General features: G+C 46.9%; 2 protein-coding genes across 3 annotated transcripts in view; one reads left to right on the top strand and one right to left on the bottom strand.

Annotated features, from left to right (window-relative positions):
• LOC121688382 (voltage-dependent calcium channel beta subunit-associated regulatory protein-like) overlaps nt 1-7,871 on the top strand; it is a 35,293-nt gene extending 27,422 nt beyond the window's left edge. Inside the window, exons 9-10 of the mRNA XM_042068307.1 lie at nt 3,068-3,254; nt 5,318-7,871. Coding sequence (XP_041924241.1) covers nt 3,068-3,254; nt 5,318-7,175 — 2,045 coding nt within the window. The 3' untranslated portion in view covers nt 7,176-7,871. The remainder of the gene's footprint in view (nt 1-3,067; nt 3,255-5,317) is intronic.
• Nucleotides 7,872-11,890: 4,019 nt separating this feature from the next.
• stk11 (serine/threonine kinase 11) overlaps nt 11,891-14,061 on the bottom strand; it is a 50,637-nt gene continuing 48,466 nt past the window's right edge. For both annotated transcript variants that reach the window (XM_042099444.1, XM_042099976.1), the window contains exon 11: nt 11,891-12,394. The gene's annotated coding sequence lies outside the window, so the exon portion shown is untranslated. The remainder of the gene's footprint in view (nt 12,395-14,061) is intronic.

A 14,061-nucleotide genomic window follows, 5' to 3' on the forward strand; every position in this document is an offset into this window, starting at 1 on the left:
CGTATAGGCTACTGGCCGTTTGTCTTGCATGAAGCAGGCACCAAGTCCATCCTTGGAAGCATCAGCTTGAATTTCCACTGGGAGCTTGGGGTCAAAGAACCGCAGTAGTGGTGCTGTTGAGACAGCCGTTTTCAATGCCCTAAATGCAGCCTCTTGTTCTGGATGCCACTGCCATTCAACGTCCTTCCGGAGAAGCAGTCGTAACGGTGCGGTGAGTGTGGCCTCATTAGGTATGTACTGAGCCAGATACCTAGTCATGCCAAGTAGTCGCTGCAGGCTCTTTCGGTCAGAGGGTGGAGGCAACTGTTGGATGGCTGTGACTTTGGATTCATCTGGTCTGACCCCATCCGAACTGATGATGTGGCCAAGATATTTAACTTCATTAACCATGTATTGCACTTTGTCTTTGTTGAATTTGACATGGAGTTCTTTAGCTCTTTCCATCACCTGCTGGAGTATTTTGTCATGTTCCATTTTGTCTGCTGCAGCGATGATCATGTCATCTGCCACTATGAAGACACCATCAATGTCACCAAAGCTTTCGTAGTTGACCTGCTGGAACACTTCACTCGCTGATTTAATCCCAAAAGGCATACGATGGAAACGGCACCTTCCCCATGGAGTATTGAAGGTACAGAGGTCTGCAGACTCATCATCTAATCTGATCTGCCAATACCCATCACGCTCATCAAGGATAGTAAAAATCTTTTTACCAGCTAGTCTGCGCTGTATGTCTTCAGCAGTGGGTATGGAGAAGTGTTGGCTTAATATAGCTCTGTTGAGATCTCTGGGGTCAAGGCAGACCCTGAGAGACCCATTTTTCTTTTCAGTGATACATAAGCTGCTGACCCAGGCTATAGGCTTTGTGACTTTGCTGATCACACCCTTGCTTTCGAGGTCATCAATAGTCTCTTTCAGCTCGTCATGTACAGCATAAGGGATCTTCCTACACCCATGGATCACTGGGGGCACTGAGCGGTCAGTGTAGATGTGGTGTTGTCCCGGAAACTCACCGAGGCCTTTGAAAACCGAGGGATACCGTTTCAGCAGGTCATCTTTTGATGTTGGGGCAGCAGGGATTAGTGCCTCTACTTTCCTGATCAGGTCCAGTAGAGGTGTGTCAGATGCTGACGTGACAAAGAAATCCAGGTGACACTGTTTATGTTGCGTCTGAACATACAGCTTGACTTTTCCAGCTGGCCTGATCCTGGCACCACCATATGCTATTAGCACTGTGTCGGTCTTTTGGAGTTTCACAGGCACTGAGAGGGAGCTCACAATAGATTGAGGCAGAATGTTGGCTCCCGCGCCCGTGTCCATCTTAAATGCCACTATCTTGCCATCTATGTCAAGGTTGGTGTGTCATCCTGTGTCTATTTTCTGTGGTCTATGGTGTAATATGGATCCAATAAACAATGTGTCTACAGCTGCGCTGGTTTCATCACTATCAGTGTCTGTTTCAATTGGCGCCACTACTCTCCCTGACTTGCACATTGCAGAAAAATGGTTCTTTTTTCCACGTGTTGCAATATGCATTGTATGCAGGGCAGCTTCTTGGCCGATGTTGCCACCCACATTTGCTACATAACTGAGTGTGTTCTTTGATGGGTGTTTTATAAGCCTTGCGCTCTATCCATGTATGTGGTTTGGAGTCCTTGCTCCTGATAACATCCACTTGCTCTGTTGATCTACTGGAAGCCATTGCAAGAGCCTGTGCACGCACTACTTCCTTTGCTCGACATAGATCTACAGCTTTAGTCAGGGACAATTCAGGGATGGACAGCAGTTTCTCACGTAGAGCAGTGTCAGTCACGCTAAACACTATTTTATCCTTTAGCATGAGATCTGCTGAGCCTCCAAATTCACAATTGTGAACTCTTGCTTGTCAATTCCTGCTTGTGCATTGTATGTGTGCGCCCAGAACTGATGACGCTCATAAATGGTGTTTTTCCGTGGCTCACAGTACTTTTGGAAGGCAGCTAACACATCTGAAAGCTTTTTGTCGTTCGCATCACCATACTCAATCGTGAGAATAGACTTCTAGCCCATCTTCTCCGATACAGTGCAAAAAGACAGCAATTTTCCTTGCCTCTGACTTATCACCGAGTCCTGACGCCTCGAGGTAAACTTTGAGTCGCTGCTCCCATTTTCGCCAATTCTCAGCCAGGTTGCCGGTGAAGGACAGTGGTGTCGGCTGCGTGAACAACTCCATGGTTTTGCGTTACGCTAGTAGGCCTATCTGTATTTAACGATCTCTCGCCTTTGCTATGCTTCAGTTTGTTGAAGACAGCCATTTCTGGCACCATGTAGTGTTATTGGCGTGGTGGAAACATCAGAGACAAGCACACAATTCAAGAACAAGGCGACAGCCTGCTTCTTTACTTCACTACACTTTACATCCTTATACGTCACACGTATAACCATTCCAGCCAATCAGAGGCATTCACCATTAGACTATAACTTAAACAGGTAGCTGCTCATGCTACCCTGGACTGCTATGGAATGACAGATTAGGCAAGAACCGTAGGTCAGGCTACTTCAACCCTCTCCAGAGTAACTGCTGTGCCATTTGGACAAAGATTGCATCTTTCAAAACATTTGCACTGCGCAGCATAGCACCTTGGGATATATTTTAAAGCGACCCTAACCCTTGTGTGTGTGTGTGTGTCTGTGTGTGTGTGGCTCGTTTCCTCCTATGGGGCTCCAACTGAACCAAATCAGAGTCATATCAGAGCCAGATCAGAGCCATATCAGAGCCAGATCAGAGCCATATCAGAGCCATATCAGAGCCAGATCAGAGCCAGATGGCTGGTGTCCGTCTGCCTTCCTGTCATGACGGATTTGTCCTTCTTTGCAACTCATTTGGTTTTATCTTTGGTTCTCTCTCTCCCCTGCCCCCCCCCCCCCCCCCCCCCCTACACACACACACACACACACACACACACACACAAACCTATCTCCTGCTATCTATAGTTCTCCTAAGAGGAGGACATTACACACACACACACACACACACACACACACACACACACATAATAACCTGTCTCCCTCTCCTGCTCTCTCTCAGGGTCTCCTAAGAGGAGGGCGTTCCAGAGGCAACGTGCAGCCAGTGAGACTCTTGATCACGAGGAGGCGGAGTCTCCTGCGGTGGGTGGGGACTTTCTGTGCTCCCTGGCCCCGCCTCTGCTTCCAGATCCCGCTTCCTGTCCCAGACGCCTCTCTGCCGGGTCCCTCCCCTCCCCAACTCTGGGCAGGTAGGTTGCCATGGCAACACCTCACCAACATGCCCTCGCAGTGTAAAGGCCCTGACACAGCAACCCGATTATGGGCCGCCGGACGATGTCGGACAGTGACTCAAGTCTGTTTGGTGTGTTCCGTGCCATCGTCTGTCGGAAGGAGCTGTCGGCGTACATTTTGGCTGATTTGACTTGTCAAAGGACTTGTCAAATCAGCCAGTGGGCAGGACTCAATGACCAATCTGATTGGTGGAGTGCTAGCCCTTGATTAAACATTATTATCTCGGACTATGACCATTAGCCCTACATTCAAGTTATGAACCCATTTTCTACAAGCCACATGTCTTCCTAACATTCCAACATTGAAATTGTGTTTTTAAACGAAATAAATAAAGAGAAAAATAACTTTGTTTGTGATCTGTCACTGTCTCAGCAAATCTCTTGTGCACAACCACCTGTTCTCAAAGGTTCTAGATCCAGAGGTAGTTGATAATCTATCCTAACATATTTTTGCTAGAACTAGTAGACTACCACAAAGTTGCTCAACGTATGTTATTTCAGGTTAGTTTGCAACAATATACAAGTTTAACCAAAGTCCTTAGCTGCTACCTAGCTAGCGAACATCACTAGCCGTTCCCATTCACTTTCCGTTTACTGTGCTAACGTTATCTAGCTAGCTAGCTATCCCCGTTAATGGGCAAAAATAAATTATTTCTTCCGTGTCCAAAAGAGTGTTTCATTGGCATCACACACAAGCAATGACAATAAAACAGTACACAATATATTGAAAAGACAAAGAGGTCCAGGGTGCTCAGGAAGTTCCAATCAGAAATTTGAAGGTGCTCTTTGGGTTCGGGAATCCAGTAGTAAATAGAAAAAAGGGGGTCCAAGGCACTCTTCTTCTTCTTCAAAAAAAAGCCTTTATTTTATTTACACAATATATATTTAAGTTTAAGTATAAGTATATATACTCTTTTTATCCCGTGAGGGAAATTTGGTCTCTGCATTTATCCCAATCTGTGAATTAGTGAAATACACTCAGCACACAGTGAAAACACAGTGAGGTGAAGCACACACTAATCCCGGCGCAGTGAGCTGCCTGCAACAAAAGCGGCGCTCGGGGAGCAGTGAGGGGTTAGGTGCCTTGCTCAAGGGCACTTCAGCCGTGCCTACTGGTCGGGGTTTAAACCGCCAACCCTCCGGTTACCAGTAGGCCTTTGTATTTATATTTTCTTATTGCTTAATCAGATAAGTCTGAAACTAGTGCCATTTCGTTCCATTGGTGAATTTTATGATTCATCTTGGTAACTAGACAATCATATAGCTCCGCCTGCTGTTATGGAGACTTATTAAGTTTCGCGAAAGGACAGAATGTACACTCAAGTTGGTGTCGCTTCAGTGTGTTCCGAGGCACTTTTTTGACTGTCTCAGGAAGACGGAAGCCGACTGATCAGTCTGACTGCTTTTTCTGACGACGTTCTGCCGTCGGTTGGTGTGTCAGGGCCTTAACAGGCACAGCCAGCTCTGGCACAAATGCGGCTATGATGTGGCTCTGTTCTGGCACAGAGACGGTGGTTTTCTTTCCACAGTGCGCTACTTGCAGACTGTTGAGTGACCAAAAGAGTAAACGTTGTGAAAATAAAATAATGAATGTTATGAAAAGATAAGCGGGAACATTGTAAAAAAGAAAATACTGAACATTATTAAAAGAAAGTAAATGTTACAAACAGAACAAAGTAAATGTTACGGAACAAAGAGAGAACATTATGAAAAGAAAAGGAAATACAAAGAGTGAACATTATACTGTATGTAGGCCTACAGAAAAGATTGAAAGTTATGTAAAGAAAAGAAAAGAAAGAATGTTATGAAATGCAAAAAGAGAATGTTAGGAAGAGTTGAATGTTATGAATAGAAAATAGTAAATATTTTGAAGAGTGGAAAACAAACCTCTTTTTTCTTTCTGTCTTTCTCTTCCTTCTTTTTTTCTCTCTATCATTCTCTTTATTTCTCTCCCTATCTCTTTCTCTCTCCCTCTTGTCTCCCATCCTCTCTTTCTCTACCTCTCTCCCTCTCTGTTTCAGGCTAGAGGTGGAAGCGGTGATGGAGCTCAGCTCAGGGGCAGAGCCTGAGTTGACCTTTGACCTCCCCGTGACCCTGACCATAAGGTCACACCCTGTGGGGGAGGAGAACGGGCTGGATGCGGGACACGAGGACGACGAGCTGGAAGACGAAGAGGAGGAGGCTGAGGATGAAGATCAGGAGGAAGAGGGAGGTGCGCTGGGAGCCTCTGGAGGAGGCGCAGCAGCAGGTGGAGGACAGGGTGGGCTCCGTGGCTGGGGGGGTCCGGGGGGGCTTCTGCGTCGGAGGACAGAGGGGGCTGCGGACGGTGGAGGTGACACAGCGGAGCCGACCCCATACCGTGACATCTGGAGTCTGCGCGCCTCCCTGGAGCAGTACGCCTCCTCCGACCTGAGCTCCAACGACCGCGACTCAACCCGCAGCGAAGCCGACAGCCTCTCATCACTAGGGGGTGCTGGGAAGGCAGGGGGAGGCGCAGCATCGGGAGCAGGGACAGGTTCGGGGACGGCTGCTATGATGTTCCAGTCGCAGGACATCGACGAGGAGCTCCCGTACGACGAGCCTCCAGCAGTGACGGAACTCAGGGAGGAGGAAGAGGAGGAGGAGGACGAAGAGGAGGAGCGGCACAGAGAGAGGAGGCGGCGAGGAGGAAGAGGAGGAGGTGGGGGCGACAGCGTGGACTCGGAGCGAGGGGGCAGTGACGGGGAGGCGGGTGGCAGGAAGCTGCTGCAGATGGACAGCGGCTACGCCTCCATGGACGCTCCGCCCCTCGCGGGAGGAGGAGGTGGCGGAGGAGGGAAGACGGCGTCGGAGCGTCGGCGCTACTTCACCTGCACCGGGCGGAAGGGGACGGTGTGTGAGAGCTTCGAGGCCCGGCTCCTGCAGGAGGATCCCGACGAGACGGAACTGGAACTGGAACTGGAGTCCGAGGAGAACCACGCCGATGTGGAACCCGAGAAGCTCTCGCTGGCGGCAGCCGCGCCCGTGGCCGTCATCCCCAAAGAGCCGCGGACCTTGCCCATCGTCAAGTCCCCACTGGCCCAGAAGCCCTGGCTCTATCGTCGCCGTGACTACAGCATCGACGAGCGCACCGAGGCCCTCTTCAACGAGTTCCTGCGGCACGACCCGCGCCTGGACCCGCGTCCGCACCACCACCATTCGCGCTCCGCGCGCTCCTCCCGCCTGCACCTCCGTGCCCAGTGGCAGCGCGCCAAGCAGCACAGCGACCCTGGGGGATCCGCCGCCTCAGCCACCGCCCGGCTCTCGCCCTCCCTGGAGCGCCTCCGCTGGGGGCCACTGAGGAGGGGGGAGAGCGCTGGCTACCCGCTGGACGCCTCAACGCCCACCGCCACCGCCCGCTACCAGCTCCACCACCACCACCATCACCACCACCACCTGCATGGGCCCCTGCCCCGTATCGCCAGTGCAGCTGACGAGGAGAATAGCGAGGGGGGAGAGGAGGGCACAGAGGAGCCCAAGAGCGCCTCAGGGAGCGTGGACGAGCAGGACACGCTGGAGCTGGAGGAGGAGCAGGTGGAGGTGAGGGGGGACAAGGTGGAGGACAACTGCAGCAACAACAACAGCAGCAGTAGCAGCAGCAGTGGTGGTGGTGACATCCAAAGCACAGTCATGCACTCGGAGCAAGGATATGAGAGCATGGAGGAGATGGGAGGTCTGAGCGTCATCCCCACTCCTGGTCCAGAGCATTGTGGGACCCTGGAGGACCCTGGGTTGCTGGCAGCCGATAAGATAGCTGCCAACCTGGAGGAGAGGCTGTACGGTGGCCTGCGAAGGACACACTGTGTCCAGGAGCAAACGGTGGTGGTTGCCTGCGCATCTTCAGATGACATGACCGAGTAGAGAGGCAAATTAGAAGAAAGACTCAGATTAGGATTGCGTTTGGGATTGGGTTTTTGCTGGTATAGAGACTAGGACTTGGATTAGGGTTTGTTGGTGCTTGCCGGACTGCCACCCTGACCCTAACCCCACTCTGCCAGTCTCTTCATGACCCGTCACCCAACTACCCCCCTTCACACACCCGTGTGACGGAGCCCACAGCATGTGTCTGCCCTGACGGAGGCTGTGTTCAGAAACAGATCGGGCTCAGAACTTCCACATCTCCTCCTGACCTGGACTGTCCTCTCGAGACCGGAATGCTCTCCAGTCTGTCGGTCCGACCTGCTCCTCGCCCCTGGCTCTGTGCACAGCTCCAGGAGTACAGTAGGGTGTGGTGGCGTCCAGAAGGCCCCAACCTGTGCCCTCGCATGCTTCTGCATGGGCCGGCATGCTCTCGGCTCAGCAGAGGGAGACTGACTGCTACTGATGGCCATCTCTCACTGATGGTGTCCGGTCACTGATGGTGTTCGGTCACTGATGAGAGACTGTGTGTGGGCATCGGTCTCCTGTGTGGGCTGTTCCCTCATGCTGGCGTCCTTGCGCTGACCTCTCTGTGAAGTCATTGTGAAATGCACAGGAATGGGAGTGACTAAGGACAGAGATCAAATCCCCGCTACTCCCCGAAATGCCCCTGGAACCTCAGCCAGCCCCCCCCCCCCCAACCAACAAAAACAACAACCACAACACAGAGAGCTACTGAGTCTGGGCCGGATGAGCGCCACATCTGGGCCGGATCAGGGCGGAGTCCCACTCAGACTCACCTGCCCCCGTGGTTCTCACCTTTCTCCAGGGGGAGGGGGAGTAAATTAAAAAAATAACTAATGAAATCAAATCAACTAGACCCTGTACACTATGTAAAAAGTCCTCATCACCTCATCCCATATCATTCCCAAGTGAAGAAGTCAGGCTGCTCCAAGCGGATGCTGTTTTTGGGAAGAAGATGTAAGAGGAGAGAAAGGGGAGATCAGGACACACAGGGGCCAACCTGCTGATGGGGGTTGGGGGGCACGGGTATATCTAACAGTCCCCTGTGGTTTCATAGTCTAGATAAGACTACCCCTCGCAACAGGGTGCAGAATGTGGCTTACTTTTTCACAGAAGCTGGACATGGCATGCCCTAATTCCAGTTTAGTTAAGGTTTATGTAGTGGAGCCTACTGCATTATGGGAGGGCATTTGAGCTGTCCTCCAGAGCTAGAGTAACATGAGAAATGCCCCACGATGCTCCTGATTGTGATGGCTCAGCTTTCCCATGTATCTCTCCTGACATGATGCCCCTGCCTGCCCGCTGTGTGTGGTCAACAGTAGCCTCCTGTCAGCATGCTCACTGTGTGCATATCAGCATCATCTCTAGGAGTGTGCATCATGTAGATATCATTAAGACAAAAAAGAAAAACACACACATACACACACACACAGTCACATACATATACACAGTTGAAAACATTCTGCACTATAGACCTCTGAAGCCTACAAAAAAGAACCAAAACGGCCATCTTTGCCCATATAAGGAGATCCGGTTGTTAATTGAAGCTACCTACCTATGGCAAGTTGCATTGCAAGTTAGCTCTGGGGTAGCAAAAATCTAAGTGTGTCGCCTTCACATACTGGAGATCACGGTATCCACTCGAAGGCAGAGGACAAAAGTGTGTTTAGGAAAACGTCTGCATTTCAGACTTTTTCATCCCCGCGAGACTCAGGTGCGATAATTCAAAATCCCCATGTTATTTTCCAATAGGAAAAATCGCCAGATACTAGATGTCAAAGATGGCTGCTTTTTTGTAGGAAAACTTCAGAGGTCTGTTGCGAGGGAATTAAAGTCTGCTTGCTCTCTTCATTGTCAAACGTTTGCCATTCTACATGTGAAGAGTTCAGATGCAAAACCCTCTAAATCCGTCTGACCACTTTTCTTTTAAATGAGCATTTAAATTCAGGCTCCTATAGGTTTTTGCCTATAAATCGATATTTCAGACCAGGAAGAGAGTGGTATTTAGTGGGTTTAGAAGTTAAATTATTTGATTAGCGTATACTATGTGTGGAGAGCATCCCCTCACCATCTTTATCTAATTTTTGACATAGGTGACATTTAGAGGCTTTTGCATCTGAACCCTTCATGTAGACAACCGGACATGTCTTTTGGAAGTGGGTTTGTAGGGTCTCATAAGAAGACCTTTACACACAAATATCAATCACTTCTGGTTTGTGGGGACTTTTATGAGTTTGTACTACATACAGAGTTCATTGCAATGCATTTATTTATTTGTTTATTTATTTTACGGTTGTTTATGGATTAATGTATGTAACATTTGCGTTTTGTGTTTTGCTACATCATTGATGTCATTGGTCTAAAAATAATAATAATAATAATAATAAAAAGTCAAGAAGAAAATCAGCTTAAATTGTGTATGGAGTTGCACAACACAATTTAGATGCATGAGTTTCAATTGATTAGTGCCTCTCGGTAGTGTTGTGTTTCTCACTGCATGTCACATGAAATGGGTTTGAAAACATACCTGTTGTGCTTCCTGTCCATGTTGTCCATCAGCACTGGGAAACACTAGCGATAGCACGATGACATTAGCATCTGTAACATTATACTTAAGGATCTCTGACAGTTGAGGATCATGCATTGAACTGCACTGATTAGAGTCCATTAAAAGGCGATATGAGTGGCCTTTACCACTGACCTCACTGCAGCCAAGGTCAAGGAAATGAGATAAGGAGAGAGGAGGTGGTTGGGAAAGTAAGGGTGTCCCCAGCCCCACCAATAGAACACAGCCACAGCCCTCTGCTTTAACCTGCTATGGGTCTCCAACCTCTTGAGGCGTGCAGTACCAGAGCTCAGAGCTTTTAGAGGTTTGGTAAGGAAATGCCCACAAAGTATCACTTTGAAGATCAAGTATTACTGGTGTCCAAGTGCATTGCCCCGATCCCACCCCATCTCTCACTCGCTTCTCTTCACTGTTCTAAGTCAATAAAACAAAAAGACCCCAAAAATGACTTAAAGAACAAAATCAGACCGCCTCAAGCAAGGCTGACGTGTGACTGCATAGAGGAGTAAAAGTTGACGATCATCCTCCCAAAATGTTCCATTAGGTTTCATTCCGCTGACTGCATGTTATGAGTGTCCTGACTATGGATCAGGGGCTTACCTGAATTAATATGTGTGTTGCGTTAACTAGCTTAGGTTACCCAATGCAGGACAAATGAGTGGCCCAACATCCCTAAAAATTACCAGTCACAAAACAACTACTTATATGTAGGAAATAGCGGTTTTCTCAGAAATCCAGTGTTGGCACCGTCACCCTCACCCCCACCCTTGATGGTAAAAGCTTTTATCCCCTTTCACTGTTTCCTTTGTGGAGATTTAAATAGTCTGGAGAGAAGTAACACAGCATTGATTGCTCAAAAAAGCCTTGCTTCCCCATCTCAAACGCTGAGTGCCCTACTTGTGCCCTACTTCAGAGCGAAGCTCTGTCTGGTTTAAAAATGTATCATTTGAATTAGAGAGATAATGAAGGGACCAACTGATGTGTTTATTTTTGGTGTCTTTCTCATTTTTTTTCCCAGTGAAATAAAAGCAATGTACATGAGTTTAAAAAAGTTGTACATGAGGATTCATAACTGAACACCATATTAGTTGCTTTTTCCTCAGGGCTGTTGTAGCCTTCGATTTCTAGACCTCTTCACATGTGTATGGGCATTATTATATCAGCTGGTCCACTGTCAGCTACAAGCTGCTGCTGATGTGCGTCAGAATTGGTGGTGACGTGTTTGTTTTCTGACCCCTCCACTGGCTCGTTCACTCCCTCGCTCAGGTGCACGTCATCTCAATTCATCCGGCGATTCCATCTCTGGCTGCTGATTGGCTGGCTGCCTCCATCATGCGCACGCACACATACGGTTGCCGCAGCTACCACAAGAGGCCTGATTCCCCGGGGTTTCCCTGTCGTGCCATGTGAGCATTCCGAGTTCCACAGCTCATGGTTTGAGGCAGCTCCGCAATCCCGCGCCAGGGAGGCCGGTATGATCAAAAGGGAGCGTACCAGCGACTCTCTGCAGCAGCCTCAAAGCCACGCTAGATCAAAGTCAAGGTGAGTCAACAGCAGATATAATAATAATAATAATAATAATAATAATAATAATAAAATAATATAATATAATATAATATAATATAAATAGACCAGGATTCACTTCACTTACAAAAACACAACACAACAATTTGTTCTTCTCAGGGCTTTACCTTGAAATGAAGACAACACAATTTGGGTTGGTTGGGATGTGTTTTATATAAATAATAATTAAAAAATATTTATTGAAAAAAAAAAAAACAACAAAAAGAAACCCTAGATGGAAAAAGCCAAAACAATGAAGAGAAGAAAAAGCAGGTGACCGGGCCAGATGGTGTCGTTAAGCGTCTGAACTTTTTGTTTGTTGCTTTCAGTCCTTTAGTTGGAGAAGTTCCCCTTTTCCACTGCTCCTTACAGCATGCAGTTAACACCGTATTGAAATCATCATCACCCACAGCCCAAACCCAGCATCAAAAGAAGAATTCACACCTTCTCAAAACTCTTTCCACTGGGGGTAGTTATATATATATATATATATATATATATATATATATATATATATATATATATATATATATATATATATATATATATATATATATTTTTTTTTTTTTTTTATATGTATCTCATACTCAATATAGCAATAGTTATTACTGTTGTTGTCATTCTTAACATGTCACAATAAAACGTCTGAGTGTCTTTAACTATGTATTCAATTACTGTAAAGAAAAAGGGTAACCTAGCAACTAAATCTGGCTGTTGAGAGTCCACCCGCATCGTCTCGAGAAGTTGCAGAAGAGAGAGAAGAAGAGGAGAGAGAAAGAAAGAGGGGATAAAAAACAATGTTGTTGGGGGGTGGGGTGGTTGTACGGCAGGCACATCTCCTCTTTGTAGTTTCCCATTTGGGTCAGTCTCTTTAAAACAAAACCAAAAAGAAAATGACAGAAAAAAGGAGAAGAGGTTTTTTTTTCCTGGCATCCATTTTGGGTTCATTGTCCAGGGTGGCGATGGGGATGAGAGGGGAGAGGGCAGTCCAGGGTGGCGATGGGGATGAGAGGGGAGACGTGTCTGCTGGGTGTGGGAGGCCAACGCATGTGGAGACGGGAGAGAAAACCTGCAGCACAGGGGGAGAGACAAACGTCAGTCACACTATCTATGTCTACGAGTGAGAGAGTGTGTGTGTCTTTGTGAGTGAGTGAGTGAGTGATAGTGTGTTTGTGTGCGTCTATGTCTAGGTGTGTATGTGCCTGCTTGTGTGAGTGTGTGTCTATGTGTATGTGTGTCTTTATGTGTGTCTTTGTGAGTGAGTGTATTCAAGATAGCCAGATTTATGTATAATAGCCTGCAATAATAATACGTTTATGTTACTAGAAAGTCTAATTCCTTAATTGCAGGCTACCGTTTTATCCGTGAGCCTGGCTGCAACTGTCCTTTGAAGAATCCCACCTTGACTTTAAGAAACAGCGACAGTCTATGAATATAGGGGCGACACCAGAGTTTCCTCTTGTTTTCCGGACATTTTGATATGCCAAACAAAAAAACCTATTATCGCTTTTTAGTTAGACAAGTCGAGGAAAACTGAAACAGGCTATGTAGCTTAAAGAATGGCATAATCAGGCTGTATAGAATGCAACATGTTCATTAGCCTAACTTAAACATGCTTAACTAGTATCAATTTAAAGATCTAGCCAGTCTCTATGCTGTTTTCATAGACAGCAAGAATCCGCTTTGTTCCTTGTTTTAAATAGGCTACGTTGTTTGTTGCTGCTACCCACATTATCTCCAGTGGTTCAACAGTTTCACTTGCGCAAATGCGCACACACATTGAATGAGCGCTCACACCACTACCCCCTAATGCTATGCCTCTTTATTTGATAGCACTAAATGTACTATATGTTTAGTTTCTTTTTCTTTCGGTCAGCAGTTCAATGATACCATTCGATTGTGCCGCAAATTATCCGCGGACCAGCAATCTCCTCGTCGAGGAGGCCCTAACCCTGCAGATCATAGACAGAGAAAGCATGCTCTGGGAACTAGTGTTGTCACAATACCAAAATTATGACTTCGATACGATACCTGCCATAAATATCTCGATGCTCGATACTGAAACAATACCACGGCGAAATCCTAAAATATCACGAAAAGAAAGGACGCAGACCTCCAAGTGTATAGAGTCATTTGTTTTGAATTTGGTGCACTTTTGTAGTGTCCAGGTCAATTCTGTGTTCTAAACTTCTTACATATTTATTTTTTATAGTCAGTAAAATAGGAATTTGTGTGTGATTAAGTCCTTTATTGTTTGTTATAGTTCAATTTACATTGTGTTGTGTTTTGGCAATTAAATACCTTTAAATAGCCAAAGTAGGCTATATCAAGGTTAGTTTTGAAATTACTGCATGCAAATCACTGAATGCTATGCAGAGGGGCCTAATCTTTAGGCCATCTGATGTAGGCTACTCTAGGCCTTCGCGTGTTTATGGGATTTCTTTGACAGTTGCAAAGGGTACCAGTGTACAAGTACGACGTTCCAACCAGGTCTTCGTCAGATAGGCCTATACCATTAGGCTACCTGTTGCAATATATATGTGTACATTATGTATATTTCTTTAATAACATTATTTGCTACCATGTAACAATAAGCCGCTATTATTATTAGGACTCAACAAGCTTCAGTGGTAGGCTATTATATGCTGTGGGCTTTAATTAGCGCATTTCGGGTAGCCTATCTTACATCTGGGCAATAACTATTAAACAAATTGCAGTCTGCATGCCATATGACAA

This window comes from Alosa sapidissima, chromosome 1, assembly GCF_018492685.1.
Source record: "Alosa sapidissima isolate fAloSap1 chromosome 1, fAloSap1.pri, whole genome shotgun sequence".
NCBI classification, from domain to species: Eukaryota; Metazoa; Chordata; class Actinopteri; order Clupeiformes; family Clupeidae; genus Alosa; species Alosa sapidissima.